The 24,799-nt window shown below is 38.9% G+C and overlaps 1 protein-coding gene across 4 annotated transcripts in view; it reads left to right on the top strand.

The window, feature by feature from the left end:
* Positions 1–24,555, top strand: part of ADAM23 (ADAM metallopeptidase domain 23) — a 142,526-nt gene extending 117,971 nt beyond the window's left edge. The window contains exons 23-26 of one of the 4 annotated variants that reach the window (XM_075608533.1): positions 1,156–1,324; positions 2,037–2,148; positions 11,701–11,791; positions 23,187–24,555. In XM_075608533.1, the coding sequence (XP_075464648.1) occupies positions 1,156–1,324; positions 2,037–2,148; positions 11,701–11,791; positions 23,187–23,232 (418 nt within the window). In that variant the 3' untranslated portion in view covers positions 23,233–24,555. Of the gene's footprint in view, positions 1–1,155; positions 1,325–2,036; positions 2,149–6,784; positions 6,876–11,700; positions 11,796–23,186 lie in introns of those variants that run through there. The other 3 variants (XM_075608532.1, XM_075608535.1, XM_075608534.1) reach the window with 3 other exon arrangements.
* Positions 24,556–24,799: the final 244 nt, after the last annotated feature.

Genomic DNA, 24,799 nt, shown 5'->3' with positions numbered 1-24,799 from the left:
GATGGATACTCTTTTCTATTATTAGCGATAATTAATCAATTGCAAATGGGGACACTGACACACCCACTCCACAAAGGGTTTCTACAAGGAGTTAGGAGTTAGTCCAATGTAATGTTTTTAAAGTCTAGGCAATAAATAATCCAAAATAGATTTTGTCTCCTTATAAAATGTATTCTGCCTCTTACAAGCAGGGAAACCGCATGATGGGAAAAGGCGGTTACAAAGAAATATATGAAAGCAATCTAACATATAGACTATTCCAGGGGTGGACAACTCAAGGGCCACCAACAGGTCAGGTTTTCAGGATATCACCGGCTCAATCATAATGACTGCGACACCTGTGCTGAAGCAGGGATATCCTTAAAACCTGACCTGTTGGTGGCCCTTGAAGGCTGGAGTTGGCAACCCCTGAACTTTTCATATCTATGTGATTCTCATAATATTAGTCATGCATTGTGCACCTACTAATGAATATTATCATTTCAATAGTTAACTAATTGGTTGCTTTTGCTCTGTGTTCTATCCTTATAACCTTTGTTTTACATTCCAATCGTCCTACTGAAAAATATGACTACAGCCCTCTAGAAATGTTAGTATAGTAGAGTGTAAGTTCTTCTGCAACTAGAATTACTAACACTGTGATAAAGCAATCACTACAATAATAAAGACCGGCGGTATATATATATATAAACCTCTGTTTAATATCGTGCTTTTCTCCCAGTGGGACTTCACAATTACATTATAGTGTGCAGTACGCAGCACATAGGAATTGTTACAGACACAGGTCCCTGCCCCATAGAGTTTACAATCTATGTTTTTGGTGCCTGAGACACAGAGAGATAAAATGACTTGCCCAAGGTCACAAGGAGCTGACACAAGGAAATTAACCAGGGTCCCCTCAGTGTCATTGTTTATAGAGTGTCTTCAGTAATTGAGCCACTCCTTCTGCTAATATATATATATATATGTATATATACACGCCACACACACACACACGCACACACACACACACACACATATATACACACACACGTATGTATATATATATAATGAAAAGACCGGAGAGGTCTGCAACCCCGAGATACATTATGTGCTCAGTCAACTCTCTCCTAATCACAGTAAATACCACTGTTACTTATAATGCATTTTCCCCAGCGGTGCTCATGTCCTTTTGGATGATGAAACAGATATGGGATATGTGGAAGATGGAACTCCATGCGGCCCATCCATGATGTGTTTAGACAGGAAGTGCCTACAGATTCAGTCACTGAACATCAGCAGCTGTCCTCTAGGTTCCAACGGAAAAGTCTGTTCGGGACATGGGGTAAGTACCCTTATGTTATCTACTGTGTTGGTCCTGGAGAAACGTAGGTTCACTGTACATTTAATGAATAAACGTGAGTTATCCATGATGTAATTGCACACAAGTCATCAAAAGTCTCTTGCACGGATGTATTGAAAGCTCTGGTCACAAAGAGGCTGTACGTATGTCCACCCTTTTTCGGTAACGCCTGCATTACCATGGTGATGTATTGTGCAGGAGCAGAAGTATTATTTGGTGTTGCTGTGATTTTCAAATCTAGGCAAATTACCATCCCAACTTGTTGATGACATTTATCACAGTCACAGATACAGTATATACTGGCTCAGTCAGCTTTTCACGCATTAACCATGAAGAGCTTCATATACAGTACATTATCCCATTATAATATGTGTGCCTCATAACGCCTCCCTAATACCTCAGTTTGTTCCATTAAACTATTCCCCAAATCACTCAAGCAGTACAGGGCAAAGCAATGTATCTTGTTTAACAAACAACCTTCATTTAGGACCATATAAACCAAGCAGTGCTATGCTATAAAGCAGATTATGCCAGTCAGAGATACTTTACAACCCATTCTCATGAATCAGCTTACTAAATATAGGGTTTCTTCAAGCCAGATCTGGTGGCTTTGGAGCTTGATCCATAGAAAGAATGTCATTATGTAATAGAACGTCCCTGTTGCTAACCTCAATGCCACATGCTATATTTCCAGGTTTGTAGCAATGAAGCCAATTGCATATGCAGTTCCACCTGGGCTGGAACTGACTGCAGTATCTACGATCCAAAGAAGGAGATCAACAGCAAGAAGGAGGAAGTACCCAAGGGTTTGTGCCATTTCATTTCCCATGTGTTGTTTTGGTAAAGGCACCAACTGAGAAGCTTTAGTGCAAGGAAGGAAATCAAAGAGGGTGGTAGGGTCAATGGGTCAAAGCAAACTAAGCAATTGAATAGGATCCCAACCTGCTCACAGCCCTCTGCTCGTTCTGACACTTGAAGGTCAGGATTATTCTATAAGTGTGTAATGATGTTTGGTCCAAGACTTTTACGTCGCACTCATGGCCTTGAGTCTTGCCAGTGATGGGTAATAATGTGCTAGTGTGAGAAGTGTGATAACATTAAACATTTAGTCCTGAGTAAGGCAAAAACTAAACAAACATCACTTTCTATTTGAATGTTCAGTTTTTTGCATGGGAGGGGGTAAAATAATGGGGTTCCAGCAAACACTGAGTGATGTAGTAGGTGGGTGTAGAAGCACCCAAAAAAATCATGCTAAGGGTCTTCTATTTCTACCTATTCCCTTTGCTGCAGCAGAGAATAGCACCACATTGCTTTACAATGCATTGAACACCCCTCTGGAGGCAAAGAGATGACACGTGTTTATATACAGAACTGATCTTTGGATGAGACATTTATTTATTTATTTATATAAATGTTTTACCAGGAAGTAATACATTGAGAGTTACTTCTCGTTTTCAAGTATGTCCTGGGCATAGAGTTATGATGACAAATAATATACATGGTTACAAGTACCATAATACATGACAAATAATACATGGCTACATGTCACTGAAATGCCAATCGTGTATATAAATAAAACATTCATCGTTTTTACCTAAATTGTAGTGTTCCGTAGAACCGATAAATATTTACATTAGAGAAGTGCAAATGTCTTTAAAAGTAATTTCCACATTTTTTTGCGAGTTTCTCTTAAAATTCAAATTTTTGCTAACTTTTTGCCAAAGTTCACACGTGTTCAGAAATGTGCGAAAGTACGAGCAGATTGCATTAAAAAGGGCCATGTGACCTCAGATCATGTAACCTCAGGTCACATGATCTCCACTTCAACCCTGTCTTGCCCTATTATCGCTTAGCAAACAGTGCTTCGACTGCAGCCAGGGATTCTGGGTAATGACATGCAAATGAGCACAAACGTTACCAAACATTTTGCCCATCTCTAATTTACATCACAGGTATCTATATCTACATATGTAGTTCATACTGGTTTTTTTCTCTCTCTTTTGGAAGCAAACTGATTATTTTTTTTTAAACTCCCAGAGCGCCCAGTATGGATAATAACTAATTATAATAATATTTCTAGATACATGTTGCAGATAACATGAAAGCTGTTCCACTTAATCTGATGGACCTTGTCATCTGTGTTGCTAGCTCTTAATGAAGGACAGCATTCATTCTAACATTTAAATTAACATTTATTTCTAGCTTTATAATGGTACCAAGTATACCAAGCTTCACACATATATATGCAGTATATATATATATGCAGTACATATAATATATAGATTATATATTATATATAGGACACACACAAGAGAAAGATACCGCAATCAACTCCATTGACAAATGAATGATATTAAAAAAACAGACTTTCCCTATATTATAACTCCAAGCCTGGTGGTGCTACATACACACACCCACCCACACACACACACACACACACACACACACACACACACCCACACACACATATAGACACAAACACATACACACACACACATATTTATTCATATACATATATATGCATATAGATATACACACGTAGATTTAAAATAAGGTGTTTGGAATAAAATTCCACGAAAGCAGCAGTGTTGAGGGAAGCACTTAAATTGTTCTGCAATGTTAATGGAGACGAGGCTTGTGCTTTGTTACAGTATAAGCAGTGAACGAGATAACTACAAAGCATTGTTCAAGTTTCAGTCTTTATTCCAGTAGTTCTTTATTGCATTTGTGAACACAATAGACATCAAGCACCTAGTAGACTATATGAATGCCTTCAATGATTTCAGTTATTTACTTTCTTAGTGTATTTAGGGGCTACATGGAACATGCATTAAAGTGCGATAGTGCAAATGGGGCACTACCACACGTATTGTCACATTGACTTGTATAGGCGTTTACGTGCGGAAGTGCCTGATCTGCAGATTGCATATTAATGAATAACCCCCAATGTATCAAAGTCTCCAGGCTGCAAAATGCACCATATTTATCAATTATTGTAATCCCTTCTTTTGCCTCAGTGTTGCTGTCAGGAGATTTTGAAACATTCAGTAGGAGAAGGTTTTAGTCCTTTTCACAATATACTTTCTCTTCTCCAAAACAGAGAAGTAGCTTCACAGTATTTGATACAGAGCCATCATCCCATATTTGGTTTGTACACATCCTTTGAAATTGAAAAAAGGCAGACTGGGTTAATTCCAGTTCATATTAGACAATTTTAAATAACATTTAAAGAGGAAGAAAAATGAAGACAACATAAACTATAATGGATACTTACAATTGTCAAATATGTACTATATCTTATCCTGTTATTTCATATAAACATTCACTGTAACCCCATCTACATATAAATTACTCATAAATAGAGTAAAAGCAACAAAAATGATCATTACGTTGTGTCACTAAGACAGACATATTCTAAATAATGCTTGTAGGCCCATATTTACTCTGCAGTTTTGTGCCATATAACAACTTCTGGCACCAGAAGACACTCTACAGCCCATTCAAGGGAACGGGACAAGGTGTCTTCCAGTCTCGGGAGGTGTCTTATGAACGACCACCGCTTAGTAACTATGGTCCTTAAAGCAGCAGCAGCAAAAAAAATGTTCTAGGATTGAAGCAGAGGGTCTTTGGAACTGGACTGTGTTCATTTCAGCTCCGGGGACCCCCTACTTACCGAGATACTTACATGCACAGGGGATGCTGGTATCTATGCAGGGAGCTTGTCGGGGGAACGAAATAGCGGCTTCAAATGTCCCACGTCACACGGGCCAATAGGAAGCGGTATTATCATCCCTGGCGACTTCCTACTGGCCCACGTGACCCGGGTCTTTAAACTGAAGACAGTTACCGGCACCCCCTACGGATGTCCCAATCTCAGGAAGCAGGGGGTCCTCGGAGCTGAAATGAACACAGTTCAGCTCCAGAGACTTCCTGCTTCAATCCTAAAACAAAATAAAGATGTAGTGTAAGGTGTTTTGCTGCTTTAAAGTGTTTGTAACGATTAAACATCCATGGGGATTTCTAAAAAAAATCCAAATGTGTGTTGATACACAGACATTTTTCTAATCTTCCTATTTGCCTCTTTATCAACAAACTTGTTAATGGAGTTAAATACCTGTACATATGTTGCAGGTTGTTAGCCAAAGTGGGCATATATTTTGACACAGATAAGAGAATGAAGTGACAGACCCAGAAAGAGACACTGATACATTCTAATCTAATAATCCACTCGTCATCATTTCATTCTCAAGTGCACCTGTTGCTCCATACAGCCATCAGTCACGCAAAGTGACTACAAATCTTAATATACTGTATTGACGATAAGTGAGTATGATCTTAATAGCTTAACATCAATCTAACTGCAAAAATTATGTTTTCTAGAGCTTTATACATTAAACCAAAGATGCTCTGATGACTGAAATTTAGAAAAACACTTTATTGTTCATGCACACACTAGACAAATGGTAAGTTCAGACACTACTGAAAATTTGTGGCTGCAAAGGCTGTAGTAGTTAGTGATGGTCTAATATGTTTCAGAAATAGGATGAGCTGAAAGAAGGCCTGCCTTAGTAGTATAGGTTGAAAGGCATCCAAAAATTGTTCACTGACTCACTGTGGACATACAGTATGTCCATTAAGTAATACCCATCAAGGCTTGTCAATTGGAGAAACCTTTCTTTTTCCGATGCTCACTCTTATAAAGCATTGATGAATTAGGTTTCACATGTAGACTTTTCTTCTTTTGGCCTAGTTTGACCAGGTTTATGACCTGCGTTGCAGAAAATTGCGCTCCTACAGAGGACTTTGCAATGATATTTTTAAAGATTCAAACTATCAACTAGCAGGCTTTGCTTTGTATGCAATAACTGAGCTAATGAAGCTTCATTGCGTGAGTTAGCTAGCTTGTTGGCGATTTTAGCCTTATAGCTGTATTACCCTTTTTATTACCTGCCCGTCCTTATTGTGTTACATACCTGGCACATAATTGATCCCTAAAGATTATTTTTCATAGCTCCGTATAGTATTAAATAGTTTTAGCTTATTGAAAGATATAATCGCATGGAAGCGCCCATTTAAGCCCTGATAACACTATTGCCATTTAATGAATAACACCCATAGTATTACTTGCCACATGCAAACGAATGCAATATAAATCTGATTAACACTTACGTTGTGCAAATTGGTGTGACTTGTTTTCTAGCACTTTTGACAAATCTACCTTCTGAAACTGGACAAATCAGTTGTGTTAAAAGTCTAATGTTGAGATGACCGAAGTGTGTGCTTTTTAATCCTTTCCCTGCCAGAGAGGTTTGAGAAGCAACATGTTGCAGGCCCTTCTAACTTTGAATGGGGCTAATATAGTCCTTTGTTTATTTATCTTTGACTCGTTATTAAAGTTATCATTTATCGTCTTAAAATAATCTCCCTTTTCCCTCCAAACAGTGAGCATGGCCACAAACAGGCTTATAGATGCAGTAGCAGGGACGATTCTGGCTCTGGGGGTGATATTTGGAGGCACAGGGTGGGGAATAGAGTAAGCACTTTTCAAAGTTTCATGTCTGGTGCCTAGTGTGTAAGGTAAAAGTGTATTGTGCGTCTGAGCCTTCTGTGTACTGTCCCATTGGCTTTGTGTCATGTGGTGACCGTATCAGTCATGTGGTTTGACCGTGTCCTTGTCATGTGATTTGCTCATGCAGTGTTGACCCTCTCCTGTCTGGGATAATGTGGGGCATACATTGAATACCTTGAATTTCTCTATTGTTTCACTGACACAATCAGAACTAGACATTTGTGTATTTTATTGTTGCTATAAAATTGTCTTCGGCAAAAAAAAAAAAAACACACAAAACAACCTTTTTTTTGTGTTGTAAAAATCAGCCTTTACCAAAATTCCAACACTGAAAAAGTACAGCAATTTCCTTCAGTTATTAAAATGAGTTCATGAGTTAGTGATTCAGAACTATATGTCATTTTCTAGCTTTGTCCATGTATTCGTCATTCTAACCAAACAAACAAGGTTTCTGGGTTTTGGCCGTAATTGAAACCCCCATTAAATATCCGGCAATATTCCTGTTAATCAAAAGCTAGCCTGCAAGTTCATGAAAAGAAAATTACATTTAGGAAATTACAGGCTAAATTTAAATTTCTTTGTATTACAATGTTTATAATTAATGCAAATACCCTTATTTGGGCGAATCCGCCCAAATCTGTTTCCCGGATTTTCGCTGATGTTGCCCCTCAAAATCCCCCGTTGTATACAACCCGTAGAAGGATTTGTACAATCCAATCCTCAGATTCAGCAGTGAGTCTGTGTATTCTTAAGAATCCGCCAACGGTTTGCAGAATCCGCGGATTAGATTGTACAAATCTATCCACGGGTTGCAGAATCCGCAGAGTGTATTGGTAATAATAAAAAAAATTCAACAAAATGCGATTCTCCTTTTTTGACATTGATCCGCTGAAATCCGTGGACCAAAGGAACTGGCCAATCCGCTGCGAATCCAATTTCACAAAACAAAATTCGCACATCTCTACTTATTTGTCAACAAAAATCCCTTATCCTTCTGTTTGATGGAATTAAAAAGTAAGGGTCTGAGTTAAGTATGGAACAGTGTAGGATGAGGTTGAAAGAGCTATAGCAGTCCATATACTATATGAACCACATAATTTAAACCGTTTCTGCTTTCTCAGTTAATGAGATCCCCTATTTAAATCCACAAAACACAAGTGATACATGTTGAAGCTTAGCTAAACTAGGTAGACATATTTCTTAGTGACTTAAAACTAGTCATGCATCGTAGCATCTAGACTGCTATCTTATCTTAGTACTTATATAGACACTTGTATCTCAAATGTATATTAGGGTGAGCAAGAGAAAATTATTCTGAACTATTTTACCATACCACACACAATGGAACCTCCTCCTCCTCTGCCCATTTGATAGCAAAGTGATGACTTGGGTAGCCCTGTGGGTGATGAGAAGACTTTATAGAATCATAGCAATTACCATCAGATTAAGACGTTGTGGTGCATCTATTCTAAACATATACTGTAACCCTGAAAAAGAGTCTCTGTATCTTGCTTGAGGCTACACAAGCAGGATGAAAATAACAAGAGACTAAGTGAACACAATTGTTGCATACCACTGATAAATAGTTCACAAGTTTTGTCTTCTAAGTTGTATAGTGTAATGGAGAGGGAAAAGGAGGGGATGAGGAGTAAGGAACACTCTAGCTACTGTCTAGGATGAAGTTGGGGTGCTGGGACTATTATTGTATGTGGAAGGAATTCCTATGACGGGACATAGGTAGAGGAAAAGAAAGCCCCCTAGTATAGCACTCCCAACTTATGTAATGATGATGTAATTTAAAATAAAAACTTTATTAGTAGAATAATGATAAAATGATCGCGGACTTCACAACACAAAATCCTCAAAAAATCACTATCTTAACTAATCACTCTCGAATTCATATCTAACTGATATGACAGTCTATGATGTGTGTTCCTGTTAGAACAGGTGAATGTTCACCTAAAGTCCTGTCAGGGCCAGGTGAAGGTAAGATACCGTATTTATCAAAAGGCGAACAGGTAGTCCACCATCATTTTATCATTATTCTACTAATAAAGTTTTTATTTTAAATTACATCATCATTACATAAGTTGGGAGTGCTATACTAGGGGCCTTTCCTTTCCTCTACCTATGTCCCGTCATAGGAATTCCTTCCACATACAAGTTTTATAGTGCCATGAATCACATAAAGGGAACATGTTGTGTCTAAAGCATCAGGAAACAGACCCATTCATTATAGAAGCTGGTTAAAAGTGATTGTGTTTCAGGACATTCATTCACCACAATGTTATGTGCTATTATATCCAAGTTGTCTGGAGCTATTTTGTATCTGTTTGTAAATTCAATTCTGCAGTTATTGTTGTTGCTCACCCGCCCAAAAACATAGTTTTACCTGTTCCATGTAGCATTACAGATGTCATATGATACATCACAGTGTAGTTTGTTTTTTGTAGTCCATTGTAAATTCAGTGATGAGTACTTGTCATTGTGGGGCACTAACGATTTCTAGGTTGTGACATTAATTCTTCTTTAACCAAGAGATAACATCCAGGGAGAAATGTCCCGTCGATTGTTGGCTATAAGGAGCATTGTAATCATATAAAAAAAGAATAGAAGGATAGTACCCATTCCACAGGCCAAATAATAACTTTATTAAGTGCCCAAATAAAGAACTTTGGTCATATTTCTCTCATTAATTCTCAGAAGACAGTTGCTTCCATGCTTATTTAGTGTTGCTATTCCATAGGACACCTTCCTTCCAGCGCAAGAAGAAACCTAACAGCTCATTCAAGCAAATTGGCATAAGGTGTCTTCCTGTGCCACACAGTAAATATGATAGATAGAAAATATTTCTGAATAGGTAATCATTTAAATGTGCTAAATAATTGTATAGAATTATACATGAGCCTGCAGTACATAGGAGAGAACAAAATGCATAATTGTTTGAGTAATAATATATTGTATTTCCCAAACAAATTGATTTTGTAATAATTTGACCATGGAAGTTAATTTAATTTCTGCCAATTGTGGCTTCAACAGGTAAGTTTTGCAAGACTCGTTTATTGCTCTAGGGCAGGGGTGCACAACGCCAATCCTCAAGACGCCCCAACATGTCAGGTTTTCAGGATATCCCTGCTTCAGCACAGGTAGTGCAGTTTTCAATGGAGTCACTGATAGGTGGCTCTATGCTGAAGCTGGGATATCCTTTAAACCTGACCTGTTGGGGGCTCTTGAGGACTGGACTTGAGCACCCCTGCTGTCGAGCAACTTATGTTTGCTTCAACATGAACACTTTCCACCCAGATGGTATTCATGCTTCTTACAACAATAACTTCTTAATTATTGTAATGATTTTAATAAACCTGTTGCAAAGGCAATATTTTTAATGTTTGGTAGATTTTATATGTAGTTGTTATAATGCCACAAATACACAGATCCTTGTAGCTTATATGGTTAATTTTAGAATTGAGAAAGGTACATTTAAAATCTCTCATTGGGAATTTACCATTGTTATTTAGATATAAATTAGGCGACACGTCATATGTATTTGATTTGGAATATTTTTGCTCTAGAAAATCATTGGCTTTGAGAACCAGCTTCAAAAATAGTTCTTGTGACAAACACGTAATGTGTCTACTGAGTTAGATAACCAAGTACTGCAGATAGGCTTATGTAGTTGTCTCTGTCCTAGTCAGAAAGATTTACTGCTTCAGCAAACATCCAACTCTTTCAGCGCTTAGCAATATTTTAATGTATTGTAACAAGGGAGGTGGGTGAGATTGGCGCCCACGCTGGAACCAAAGCAGTACGCAGTGATGTAGTAGAAAAGTTTCTTTTTGGGTACAACACAAAGGCAGCGTCTTGCACAGTTTGTGTAAATGCCAGGATACTGCACAGGGTTAATGATAACAAGGACACTTAAATGAAATAACCTCCACTTACCTTCAAGTGCTCTCTGTACCATTCAGAGAACATTGCACACATGGATTTTCTATCAGTCCCACCTTTTTGTTTTTTATTTTTTTTATTTCCGCTCGCTGTCTTACTTTGTTTGATGGCTGATTCAGAACGCTAAAGAGATAGCTTTCATGTCTGGAATGCTCCGGTGAGAATGCAGCCTTCACTTCAGATGTTTTAATTATCTCTTTGAATTTCTGAAGCCCTTTTTTCACCTTTAAAACATGCAAGAAGAAAAAGTGAAACCAAGGGCTTATGTGGCGTCAGTGATATGCAAAATGTCATGGCGTGGGTCCTACAAAATATTTTAAGTACACTACTGTAGGTGGGCTAATTATCTGTAACATAATTAAAGGGGTTTGAATAAATTAATATATTTTTTTCAGTTCGGCAATATGTTCCAGGTCTCTCAAACACTGAAAGGGTAGTACAATGCTGTGACTTCCTGTATCTTCCATCTCACAGGTCAACTCTCCTGGATTAATAAAATTATGGGCCATATTGACAAAGCAGTGCTGAGCCGTAAGGTTCTTTATGGCTGAACATCACATAGTAAATATGGCCCTAAGTGCGTAATATGCCTCTTAACCATTTATCTGCGAGATGGTGTGTGCAATGCAATGTAAAACAATGTGTTGCTGACCCCTCTACAGAAAAAGGGTTATTACAAATAAAAACATGTGCTAACCAAAGAGAAAAGGGCATTTTCAGAATGCAATACATAGACCAACATCAGATATCTATTCTTAGATCACCTTACTAGGTTTATTTGTGTGCGTTTCCCTGTTGTGGTTGGTTCTTATGTCTTTCTTCCCATAATCCTTTATCGCAGGTCCTAGTGCCACCAATCTTATAATAGGCTCCATCGCTGGTGCCATCCTGGTAGCAGCAATTGTCCTTGGGGGGACTGGATGGGGCTTTAAGTAAGCAACAACGCATGTCTTCTCTTCAATGGCTCTGCCATTACTTTTTCCGCTTACTGTATATCACAAGGTTTTGAGTTTCTGCTACAAGGTTCTGGTCAGATGCAAACGAGACCCATAGCCTTCCATTCAAGAAAGAAAAAAACGATGCTCTAACAAACCAATACAGGTCAAATATATAGGACTACAAAGAAAGATGTCACTTGGGTGAAAAGATAGAGATGAGAAGAAAGGAGATGAATCTTGTATATTCAAGCCATGTAGATGAAGGACAATCTCAACAAATACTTCCACTTGATAATCTGATGCGTGACACTGTGCTATACAGTCCTAATGTGTGAGACATACATACATTGCATGACACTTGACAGGGCTGCTTATTCACATACTCCAGGTAATTATATGCATCTTCATTTCCTGGGGGTAACCTTAATGGAGCTTGAGGAATATAATGTAGGCTGATTTGTATATAATTTAGAAAAACTGCCGTTAAAAATAATGCCATACTTTATACAGTTAAATAATCTAATCGAGATTAGTGTATCTGGGCCTCAGTGTTGCTATATACTGTACATTCATCTTTTGACTTGGGAGAAAATGCCAAATTGGGAGAAAAAGCAATCTTATTGGGTATTAGTGCAGTCTAGAGAGGAACCTCGATAGGACACATTGAAAGAGGAATAATAAGGTATCTTCTAAGCAACAACAGAGGCATATTACATCATATTTTGTAACAGGTCTTTAGCCATCATGAGGCACCTTACAGCCCAACCAAGTGAATTGACCAAAATATGTCACTATTTAGCACAGCTTAGTTAATATAACCACCATTAACATTACATTATGTTTCAGTACATTTCAAGCTATGTACACTTAATATCCCTGAAATCAAGTTATGCACACAGTGCATGCTCGTACACACACTTTCACATATAGTTTTTCAATAACTCTGTTAGGTTTTTACTCCAGTTTCTTGTCTTAAAGATGTGCAAGCTGGACGCCACTGTTTGAGTAAACGTTTCCTTGAGAAACTGTGATGAAGACAGCAACAGAACTACAGTATCAAGGGAACACTTTCCATTGAGAGCAATTGAATTATTTTCGTTGCCCAATCTGGTGCTGTTTATTGTCAGTTTTTGTTAACTAGTTAATCTTTGATATATAATCCCAGCCATGTTGGATAGTAGCCTAAACTCTGGGGAAATCATTGCAAAGTAAAAGTAAAATGTTGTTACATACAGTATGTATTCCCAGAATCCTTTGTGTTTAGATAATCTGAAAATCCTATGAAGCCCCTTGGGTTCTATTTTACATTGTTGGAAGATGGGAAATGATTGTCCATACTGAAGAGCAATTATTTCTATGTCCTTCTAGAGTTTGTAGTGACATTCTCCTCTTTACACCCAAAGTATCATTTTTCTTTTCAAGGACAAAAAGCTCAAGCATTGTACTGTAGACAAATCTGATATTCAAGAGGAAACAAATCTGACTTAATAAACAAGATATTAATGTTTATGCTGTAGCAGAACCTCAAACACAGTGGCCTGGCCTAGCTCACAGCTTGAAGTGCATGTTATTTTTTGGGGAGGATGGGGAACATTAAAAAATACTTCAGTTTCCAGTGTAGTGGGTGAGACTGGGTTAGGCTCGTCTTTATGTATAGTGTTACTACTGTGTAAAGCTAGTAAACAGCTAGAGGCTGTGGCATTGGTCTACTGTTGTTAGTTGTATGATTGTTAAGGGTTTTGTAGGTTAGTGGTTCCCAACCCTCTACAAAACGGGGGACCTGTAAACTAACTGTACAACTATGGATACATAATAACAGCATTTTATCTATGCACAAACTTCTACCCAGAAACAAAAGTTCCCTCACATATGCTCCCTAATCCTACCCCAAACTATATTCACATATCCTCCATACCACATTCACTGAAGCCTCAAAGCCCCATTCAATTTTTGAGCTCAGGGACCAAAGACCAAAAAGTGATATTCAATAGAAATATATTTGAATATTTAGTCAGACTTTACAGGAGCTTTTTTCAACCCCATCCATGCTGTAGAGGGTACAGTTTGGTAAAAACCCTACAGTACAGATTAAGCACTTCAAGCGCCATCCATATGACTAATGAGACCTCCACAGCAAGTAGTTGCTAGATATCATAGGGTGTGAATACTGCAGTTATGGTGACTGTGTTGGGACATGATAAGGAGCATGCTTATGTAATGCCACACAGACTTCTGTATCTAATATGTCTGGGATTGAACCAGGATGAATGAGGCATGCAGATTAGTTCTTGATTCTTTTTTTAACAATAGTTGAAATGCTACACTGTTCAGTGTTGCCGAGTTCTGCCTGTTTATTGGCACATCTACTGTAATTTATGTATGGGAATTGGTTTAGAAAAAGGGTGTCTCCTTTTCTTGTCTTACAGCATTAATACACCATACATCTTTTCATATTTCATATGATTGTTCCCTTCTGCATTTACAGTATCACTAGTTTTACCACTGATTTTCAATCTATGATAAAACATTAAGAAATCCTAAATTGTTCAAGAAATAGAATAGGACGTTTACATAAGAACTCTGGGTCCACTATTTGTGGGATTATCTGTATTGTTAAACTGCGTCTTTGGTATCTTCCTAGACACACTGAGCATCTACAGTATGAGACCTCATACTGCATTGTATAGCTTGTAAATCCTTCTATGTAAATAAGTATATAAAATATTCAGTATACTCTGCTTTTATTTCAGATGGGATCATTTACTTCCTTGTTTTGATACTGTATGTAAGGAGTATTCCTGACCTTTTTTAAGATCTGCCAGCTCCACTCTTACTTGATAACGTGGACTGACTAGGCATGTAATTGGGTGCTAGATCGAAACCATAGACTCAGGCACCCCATCTAATAATAATGATTGTTATAGAATATCATTTTTCAGGCACAAATTCCTGCCCCATAGAGTTTATAATCTCTTCTTGTATGTATGTATGTATGTATATTTTTATCTCTATAGCGCCATCCATGTATGTACAGATGTGGCAGGACTTATTGTCTAAGGCACAGAGGCAAGTGGTGTGACTGCGTCCACGTCTGCTTCAGCACCAAATGATTTTCATTGGGGGGGTTCAATCTGGAAGCATGGACCCCCCGCAGCAATGTCGCAGCACCACTATCTCTGGAGCGGCAGCTTTTTGCTTTTTCAGCCACTGTTCTGGAGACGGCGAGTCCTGCTACATCTGTAGCACTTTACAGTAGTAATACACGTGACATAATAATAGGGCTTCCTGGAGCACAGGGAGAAATAACTTGCCCAAGATCACAAAGAGCTGTCACTCGGATTCGAACACAATTCACTTGTTTCAAAGGCAATGTCGTTACCTCCTTACTATGCCCTGTGCAGAACAGTGGAAATGGTTGAGTAGTCATGTCACTGCTCTATTTATGTAGCTATTGCTCATCTGATGCCATGATATTTGCAGACCCTTAAAAATCTGAACCTTCTAGGCATAATACTAGGGGAAGGTAATTCAGCTGAGCCATGGAAATGAGGCTGAGTTGATCTGGTTTTGGAGGTCCCTGTTGAATTCTATTACAGGGGATTTCTGCGAATGTCTGGCCAAATCCTTCTGTTCACAGGCAGAGGGCAAAAATGTGGGTATGGAGGAAATCCCCAGAGCTCCAACAATATAAAGAGAACATTTCTTGCGAGACACTTTAGCACATTGCCTTACCTGAATCTGGCAAAATATTTCCCAGTGGTATCCTGCTTTCAGTGGCACAGTAATCTTGGAAGGAAGTGAATTGAGGAAGGCTATAGGAATGGAAAGGAAGGTGGGTGGAATTCAAGAAGACATTCACAAACCTGCTCTCTGGGATAATGAGCAATGCAGGGTTTTAGGAATAACTAATGTATTTGTAAACTCATGTTGTAAATGTACCCAAGTTATGTGAATATGACATACATTAGTTGTCCGAAATATCTGACATGCCTGAGGACCCTGAATCACAGAGGCCCACAGACCCCTGCTACTCAGATCATAATGTATCCATCTAAAAGCTTTGGGATGGTGTCCCTTATGGAGTCACAAAGCATGTGGGAGAGGGTCCAGATAACCAAAGCATTAGTCTAAAACACACATTAGCCTCTGTGCTGCAGAACATTTTGTTGTTTTTTCTATAACCTCTAACCTTTAATTTTCAAATCGGTGCAAATCTTAGCAGCTCTTGAATAAACATTATGTATAATTATTGAACATGCAGAATTGTCCTCATAGATCTGAGGTGATTGTTTTAATCTGATAGGCTATGTGCAGTTTTAAATTTGGCATCTTAGTCAATGAACTAACAAAGGAGGAGAAAATGTGGAAAGGCTATCAGAGATTGATTCCTACCTTTATATTGTGGACTTTGGGTAACACATTTCTTAATTCATCCTTTTGATCTATATACAGTAGCAGCTTTCCATATGCTTGGTTTTGAAGGAAATACTTTTGATCATTGCAGTTAAGGATTGTAGACGGACGTTCACAGAGGTACACAATTGGAGGCTTTTATAAGGTGAAATTATAATAGGCTTTATTGTGCCTTTTCCTTTTCATCAGGAAATCATCCAAACACGGGGGGGGACAAAGCTTCTATTCACTTGGGAGTATCTCTAGTGAAAATACCATGCAATTAATTCATAACTCCCTAAGTCAAGCATGTATCGCAGCCCCAAACATATATCATAAAATAAGCAGATATAAGCAGTCTCTTAATAGTGAAAGTCTTAATTGTTTCTTGCTGTAGAGTAAGCTTCTCTGCTCTCCTGGAACCGCACCCGTGCGTGCACAGAAAATATCAGCATCCAGGTTTAGAAGTCTTATTTGGTGTCTTGCAATCAGCTATGCTGGGCAGAGCTCAAGACTGGTCAGCTCCAGAGATGTGTGTTCTCTTGGTCAGTCTCTCCTGGGAGACTCAAGAACACTCCTCTGTCTCCAAAGGTCAGCTCTCATTCAGAGCTAAGGAGTCACTTCCTGTCTCAACAGACAGGCTTTTGAAAGCAATCAGGCAGCTGGTGTTTATTAATTGACTACCAGCAGTTAACCACCACACTGCCAGATTAAAGGCACATTACTTGAACAGGGATTACTCCCCTGTTACATACCTCCCCTGTTTGTGGGAAGCTCAGGCTTGCCACGGCCAAAGCCCATCCTTCCACTCTCATTCTAGATATCTCAGTGACTTGAATGAGAGTGGATGGAGGAAGAGAACCCTCAGTCCTGTTGGGATTGGAGCCCTTTCTCCAGTTTATTCGTGTCTCCTCCTGAAGGTGTTTGAGATCAGCACCCCTCAGTCGCTCGAGGAGGACTTTCTCCAATTATAGTCTTTTTTCTACGTGCTCGGTCATGAGATTTCCCTCGCGTCGGGTGCTCGTCTTATTGTAGGCATACTGTATGGCAGCAGTTGCAGAGCGTTTAAAAACAGCCCCTTTTAGATTAAGTTGCAATTCCACACCCACTTCCAGAGAATGTCCTATCTTTTCAGCTTCATCAGCTAAGGATTCTTCTGGTTTTAATTCAGCACGTGTACCTTCTTTTGTTGCCTGATGGGTGGCTGAAGGTTTTGCTAGTGCTTGTTTAGGTGGTTCAAATTTTGCAACCTTGTCTTTCAGATGAGCGGTATTCCCAGCTCTCACTGTACCCTTGTCTTCATGGGTTTTTGAGGCTGTGGGATACTGACGCTTAGTCAGGGTTAATACTTGTCCTTGTAGGACTGTAATCTCATCCGCGAGAGATCCCTGTTTTTTGAGTGCGTCTTGCAAGTCTCTTCTCAGGGAATTTATCTGCATGCTTTGCTTTCTCTGAGCTTGCCTCCACATTTTTATTGCATTGTGAAGCACTATGAACTTCTTTGCTTGGGCCACAGTTACTTGTTTCAGTTTCTGGACCTTCTTGTGCTCCCTTTTGTGCCGCGTCACCTGGGTTCTAAGCTTGGCTTTTAGCGTTGCTTTGGTGATGCTCAGGGTAGCCTTCAGTTTCTCATGCTGCTTTGCGGGGACATACTGGGTCATCAGACATTCCTGCAGCACTTGAATTTCTTTAGCAGCCTGCATCTTTTCTTCCTGCAGCGTTTGCTGCTTCTCCTCAGCATACTGGAGGTGTGTACGCAGACCTTGCAGTTGGTTCTGCAGTCGGTGCTCTGCTTCAAACTTTTCCTTGACTTCTTCTGTCAACTGAAAATTTTCTTCTTTCAGTTTTAAGTTTTCTCTTTTTTCAGTCTCTGTATTCTTCAGGGCTTCTTTGCAGTCCTCCTTCCATTTACGCACATGTGCTTTGAGAATGACAATCTCCTGGCGTGAGACTTTCTTCTCTAGGTTGAGGGTCTGAAGCTCCTTTTGAGAGACTTTGAGATCTGTACCAAGATTACCAATAGTTTCTTTAGCAATGTCCAGCTCCTCAGTGAGACTGTGCAGTTCCTTTCTGGAAACTTCCAGGTCTGTGCGGCAGCTGTTGGTCTCATGATGTGAGGCATCAAGTGCTCTGCGGAGTGTCTGAACCTATTTCTGAGATACGTCCACTTCTATCCGGACACTGTTGACCTCCTGTTGTGAGGCATTCAGCTCTATAATAAGAGTGTGAACCTCTTGCTGGAAGACTGTCATCTGCTTCAGTGCCTCCTCATACTTCCGCTTTAGCGTAGCCACCATTTTATCACATTGGCTCTGCTTTTCATCCATGGCGGAAATAGTAGCCTTTGCAGTATCTAGCTCAGTCTTGAGATCATCCAATTCTGTCCTGGCTAAAGAGTAAATTGTGAGCACATCGTTTTGTAGCCTCACGTTATTTTTCTGTAGCTCTGTGTTATCTGCTCTCTCAAATTTCAATTGTTCTCGAAGTAGATCACAGTCACGCCTGGCAATTTTCAGGGCGTCTTCAGGGCTGGTCAAGGGATCGTCACTCACTGACTGGTTCCGGCTCCGTTTCCCTGGGATGACTGGTTGAGGGTTCCTCACTGTTGGCACCGGACAGACACTTCTTTGGGGTACACGACTTCTGCCTTGGGCCCTCTGGATATTCGGTTAACCGCGGGACGAATTCTCAATTTTCTCTAGGCTGCAGGGCAACTCGGTCCCCCTTTTCCTCCACAGGATCTGCGGACGTGTCTGTTCCTTCCACGGTAAGTGAAGAACTGCTTTTCTTTTTATTTTTCCGCCTTTTTGATTTGGATGACACCGTCCCTTCAGGGATATTGGGGTCTCCATCTTCATTTGAAATTTTAGCAGCTTCATTATATACGCCAGGCTTTTCTTGCAGTTGCTTTAGCTGACAGAAATATTGGGTGATCTGCTGCTCCCGCTCTGTCTCCTGTTGATCATATTCATCATCAAAGGGAGCTGTCTTTTCTGTTCGTGCCGAGTTCAGGCACCCCCACCATTTTTGGGGTGTTTTGTGAGTGTGACTCGGTTCGGGTTCCCCATAAGAGATGTCTTCCTCTTTATTGGACTGGAAGGGCCACTCTTCCGTGGGGTAGGGTTCATTACAGGAATGCTGCATCTTGTCCTCCATTTTTAGGCTATCAGGTGTAATTTTCTTCCTGACCTCAGGAGGCGCTATTGCAGCTATTGCCACTGTATTTGCTAGAACCCCCAATTGTGGTAGTCCTACAGGTGGGCATATTTTGCTTGTAGAGGTCGTAGCTCTCACAGGCATCTCTGTAGAATTTTCTTTCTTGGATAAGTTTTACAATATCAGCAGTACTGTGCATGCATTTTCTCTCATCAGGTATACAAGATGTGCAGTTGCTAGGTAAAACTCTCATTAGGTATGCTGAATGTGTAGTTGCTAGGAAAAAACTTCTGTTTGCTTTACACCATTTATTTGCTAGTTGCAATCTCTCCGCTTCAGCAACAGAATTTGTTTTTCTGCCTGAGTTCAGTAATTTTCAGTCTCATCTTTGGGTATTATGGCATTCACACTTCACACTTTGGGTGTCTGTTTTTGCGCCCAAGATATATATAGGCAGACTTTTTTTACTTGCAGAAAAAAAAACATTCTTTGTAGTGGACTATTTCTTTCATTCCCAGCATGGTGACTCAACAATCAGCAATTGGTTTTGAAAAACCTTTTACACAGTTCAGAAATCACTTTTTCCCCTATAGGGCAATTTTACACTCAGCATTTGTTTGCAAATAATTCCCCTGCTTCAGCACAGTGTTGTATCAATTTTCACACTTTTCTGCATATACTCCATTCACAGCTGGTAGCCCTATGCGGTGTGGCAACCTTTATTTGCAAAATCAGTACCGCTCGTGGGTCACCATCTGTATTCACTGCTTCAGCGAAACTTTTGAAAACAACAAACACCTATCCCTTTTTAAGGGCTTACTCACTTCTTGAACCCTGACTATGGCTGAAAGGCAAAACCCCTATTTCAATGACCATATTACACTTTGTGATAGGCAAATTAAGGTTTAGCTACTTCAGCAGTCTCTTCTGGTTTTTTGTAAGTTTCAGTGGTGTGTATCCCTTTAATTCCGATCTCTGCTGCATGAGGTTTTTTTTGTTTTTTTTCTCTAAGTTTCTCAGATTGTTTGTAGGCAAAAAGCATAAAAAAAATTTCACATAAAAATCTCCGGTCCTTTTTAACTACAAAGACACCTCTTGTCCCACCTCGGACACCATATGTAGACGGACGTTCACAGAGGTACACAATTGGAGGCCTTTATAAGGTGAAATTATAATAGGCTTTATTGTGCCTTTTCCTTTTCATCAGGAAATCATCCAAACACAGGGGGGGGGAACAAAGCTTCTATTCACTTGGGAGTATCTCTAGTGAAAATACCATGCAATTAATTCACAACTCCCTAAGTCAAGCATGTCTCGCAGCCCCGAACATATATCATAAAATAAGCAGATATAAGCAGTCTTTTAATAGTGAAAGTCTTAATTGTTTCTTGCTGTAGAGTAAGCTTCTCTGCTCTCCTGGAACCGCACCCGTGCGTGCACAGAAAATATCAGCATCCAGGTTTAGAAGTCTTATTTGGTGTCTTGCAATCAGCTATGCTGGGCAGAGCTCAAGACTGGTCAGCTCCAGAGATGTGTGTTCTCTTGGTCAGTCTCTCCTGGGAGACTCAAGAACACTCATCTGTCTCCAAAGGTCAGCTCTCATTCAGAGCTAAGGAGTCACTTCCTGTCTCAACAGACAGGCTTTTGAAAGCAATCAGGCAGGTGGTGTTTATTAATTGACTACCAGCAGTTAACCACCACACTGCTAGATTAAAGGCACATTACTTGAACATGGATTACTCCCCTGTTACAGGGATAAATACCTAAAATGACTCTCTTAGCTTTACGTTAATGCCAAATAATAGTTTTTAATAATATTTTTATTAATGCGTGATTTCTATATATAATTCAAGTTAAATACAAAATGCATTTTTTATTTTTCAATAGATTCTATTTCTATGAAGTTATATATAAAATACATAATGTTATTTCTTTGGATTAAACTTTCGGAGCTATTGTGACCTTTGATTGGTGCTTCTACAAATTATTAGCCTACTGGCGTGTAGTAAGCGTGTAGTCTACGTACTGCACCTCTACTGGTAGGAATACTACATTGAACACAAAGGGTTGATATCTTCTCTGGATGAAGTTAAGAGTTGAGTTGAGCAGCCACTATATTTTACAAAGTCCTCTCCAACAAAAGCCAATAAGAAGACAAAATAGCAATGTTTCCAGCCCAGGATGTCAGTGTTCAATCAGGGAAGAACCACTCGGACATTATTATTTATAGTTATTAATAATAATTAATAATAATAATTATTATTATTTATATTCTGTAAGTCTTACATGTGACTCCGATAGACTCTGATCCCAAGTTAAAACATACTCCGTTGACTTATTTGTTTATTTTTTTATACATATTTGTACCTATATAACAATAAACCCACTGTCGAAGTGCATTTGCAAAATGGTGACAGCTGAAGAGGTACTGTAGGAGTAAAGTACAAATCTCTCAGGACTCTTTAGGACTCGTGGGGTAGTCCTAAGATTCTTCAGTTGAGCAAATATTCCGTACAATGGCTTACTTTTTATTTGTGCTGTTGTGCTACAATAAGTGCCTTGAGCATCTGAACCAATACAATAGGAACTGGTGTGACATGCAAATTTGCGAATTGCACAGAGATAGGAGCAATTAAGTTTAAGGTTGGATATTGTGCTGATAACTTACATTGAACCACTTATGACTTCCTTTGTTTCTTTTATTTCAACTCAATGGGAAAGATGGGGGGGGGGGGTAGGATAGGTGGGGGGAGAGGGTGAGGGAGGGCGGGTGAGGGCAATTCAGTCAAGTTGTAGTGAATGTAAAGATCTGACAATTTGAGCAGGAGCCTTAGGAGAAATAGAGTTGTCAACAGCTTTTGGGTTATCTAAGAGATTGATGTCTTTTAACACATCTAAACTACAGTATACTCAACTCAGGTAGTGTAACTGGTGCACATGTCTGTCTAAATCTAGTGGATCTGAAGATATACTAAAGGCCACATTTTCTTAAATCATGAGTGTTCCACAGAACATACTGTAAGGCTGCATATGCCTATTTTGAAACTACTGTTCGGTGTTTCTGCATGCCAACTCGGTGGCGGTAATGGTGCATATGCCAATTGTTATCAGATTGAATGCATGAGCCCTTTGCTTGATGCCCCACATAAAGCCAGATTATGGGGAGGTTGCACCCAATGTTTGTTGTTGCCTTGTAATATCTTGCTAAAATGCTTACACTATGTAAGGAGAATGGACATCAGTGTCATACATACTTGCCACTTAACAACAAATGCGTACCAGCAATTGCTCTACTAACCACTAGCTGAGTCCATTCTCCTTGATGTGCATTGTCTCTGTATGAGCTATTCACAGTTTGCTGTGAATAGAAGGGCTATTTTCCATAGCAGGGTAATGTTCACCAAGAGGCACTGTAGACTTGGAGAAAGTCCAATGAATTTCCTTAAAATGTTGTTTCTAAATATCCATAGAGATTCCATAATATTCATTTCTGTTGAAATGGACACATGATTTTGTATTATGTTTTTATTCTCAAAAGAGGAGAGTGGATTTAATCTCAATCTCAAAGATTTATTTGTTGGGGAAAATATGTTCTCCAGCACCATGGCAATACCATTTCTGTTTATTTTAAAGACCTTGTTAAAATCCACCGTGTCCGTAACATTCCACCTAAAAATTTTACTTTATATAACATTTAAATGTTACTTTATATAACGTTGCCTCACAGTGAGCTGGTTACACTGCCATGAGCACAGCCATAATCATTTATAAATGAAATAGAACTAATGTTTTTTTATGCTTGTCTTTCTATATTTCACTTTCTTTTGATGCGATCTGGAAGAAATGTCAAAAAGAGAAGATACGACCCATCCCAGTCAGGAATATGAAGGCGTAAAGTTGGAAGACCCTCTCCCTGCACTATTGGTCAATGGGTAGGACCCCTAGAGCACTTCTATGGGACATCGCCATTACATCCATTAAGATCAGCAAAAATGCTATTGAACCAACAATTGCTTCGGTTTACAGATTGAAGTGGGCAAGATAAAACCATTCTTGTTGGAGATAGCTTTTAATAGTATTCCCATTGGACTTTCCGGAAGAAGAAGAAAAAAAAATGTCAAGTGTGGCATAGAAATTCAATTCAGCCTATAGGGAATCCCAATTTTTAAATAAAAAAGTAAAAGGCAATTCAAGTGCAATAGATTTTTCAACAAATGCATTGTAAAGTATTGAAGATGTCTTCTTCAACACTGACACTCAGTAAGCATCTTCAGACTTAAGCATGACTTTATCCTTTCTCAATGAATAGCGACGAAATCCAGCGGCATGAAAAACTCATTTTTGAAAAGGGTAAAACTGCATGGCACAGCGCTGGAAAAAAAATGACTACAAATGCTAGAGAGCCAACCTTTCAACAAAAGCCAACCTTTCAACAAAACCTACGACAGAATGGAAGGAGGAGAAAACGGCCAGGATCAGGGAAGCGTTACTTTCCTCCGAGATCACTTACACAAGGGCATTGCAGTCTTTCCCAATGAATTTCAGGGACCAATTGAACCAAACTAGGTTTAAACCCTGAACCGAACTTTCTTCTGATACCCCAAGCCATGTTTTCTCCGCGCAGACAGAGAAAACATGAAGTCATAAGACAAACATCAACACATCAAGGACATGTAAATATGGAAATAGAAGACTTTGACATATCAAATGTATTGAAGGATTTTCTGACAAAAGCTTTATGCGTATGTAAAAAAAAGAAATGATAAAAAGGTTTCATTTAATATATATATATATATATATATATATATATATATATATAGTTTTTATGCCCCCTCACACTTTTTCTAGCATGTAGGGTAGGCACGCTGGGCTTGCACACATTAATAAGGCAGACTGAGCATGTACATACAGGACATTTTTGGCACAACACAGGTGTGTTCTGAGGTTTGTATGCTTAAAACCAAAAAAGACACCTTTATTAAAGTATAAACTGTAAATGAATACGTTTTTAAGAATTCTAAGTCTAAGTCACATTTTTTGCTGTCATGGGAATTTTTGTACATAATGTATGAAAATAGAAATATAAACACATACTCAAACTATTCACTAAAGTGCCAAGCTCATATACACATTTCTTAATTTTACCACTTTTCTCTCACTTGCATGTAAATATGTACCTATGTGCATTACATTCTTATTTTATGAACAAATATGTGTATGTGAATATTTATACACTGCTGCATCTTAATTCCAGACATTCTGGAAGGTCCGACATGTAATTAATAATTCTATGCGATTTTTAAACTTTCTTCTTATGTCTTTTCCTAAGAAAAACTACATCTATAGATACATGTTTTTAAGGCATACATGCATTGAGTTTGTATAACTCATGGTTTCATGTCACTGGTCAAAATAGACCTAGAAAATAGACCTAATAAGAATCATGTTCCTATT

Source organism: Ascaphus truei, chromosome 7 (genome assembly GCF_040206685.1).
Source record: "Ascaphus truei isolate aAscTru1 chromosome 7, aAscTru1.hap1, whole genome shotgun sequence".
NCBI lineage: Eukaryota > Metazoa > Chordata > Amphibia > Anura > Ascaphidae > Ascaphus > Ascaphus truei.
The sequence above is the reverse complement of the archived record's forward strand: the minus strand, read 5'-3'. Positions and strand labels throughout refer to the sequence as shown.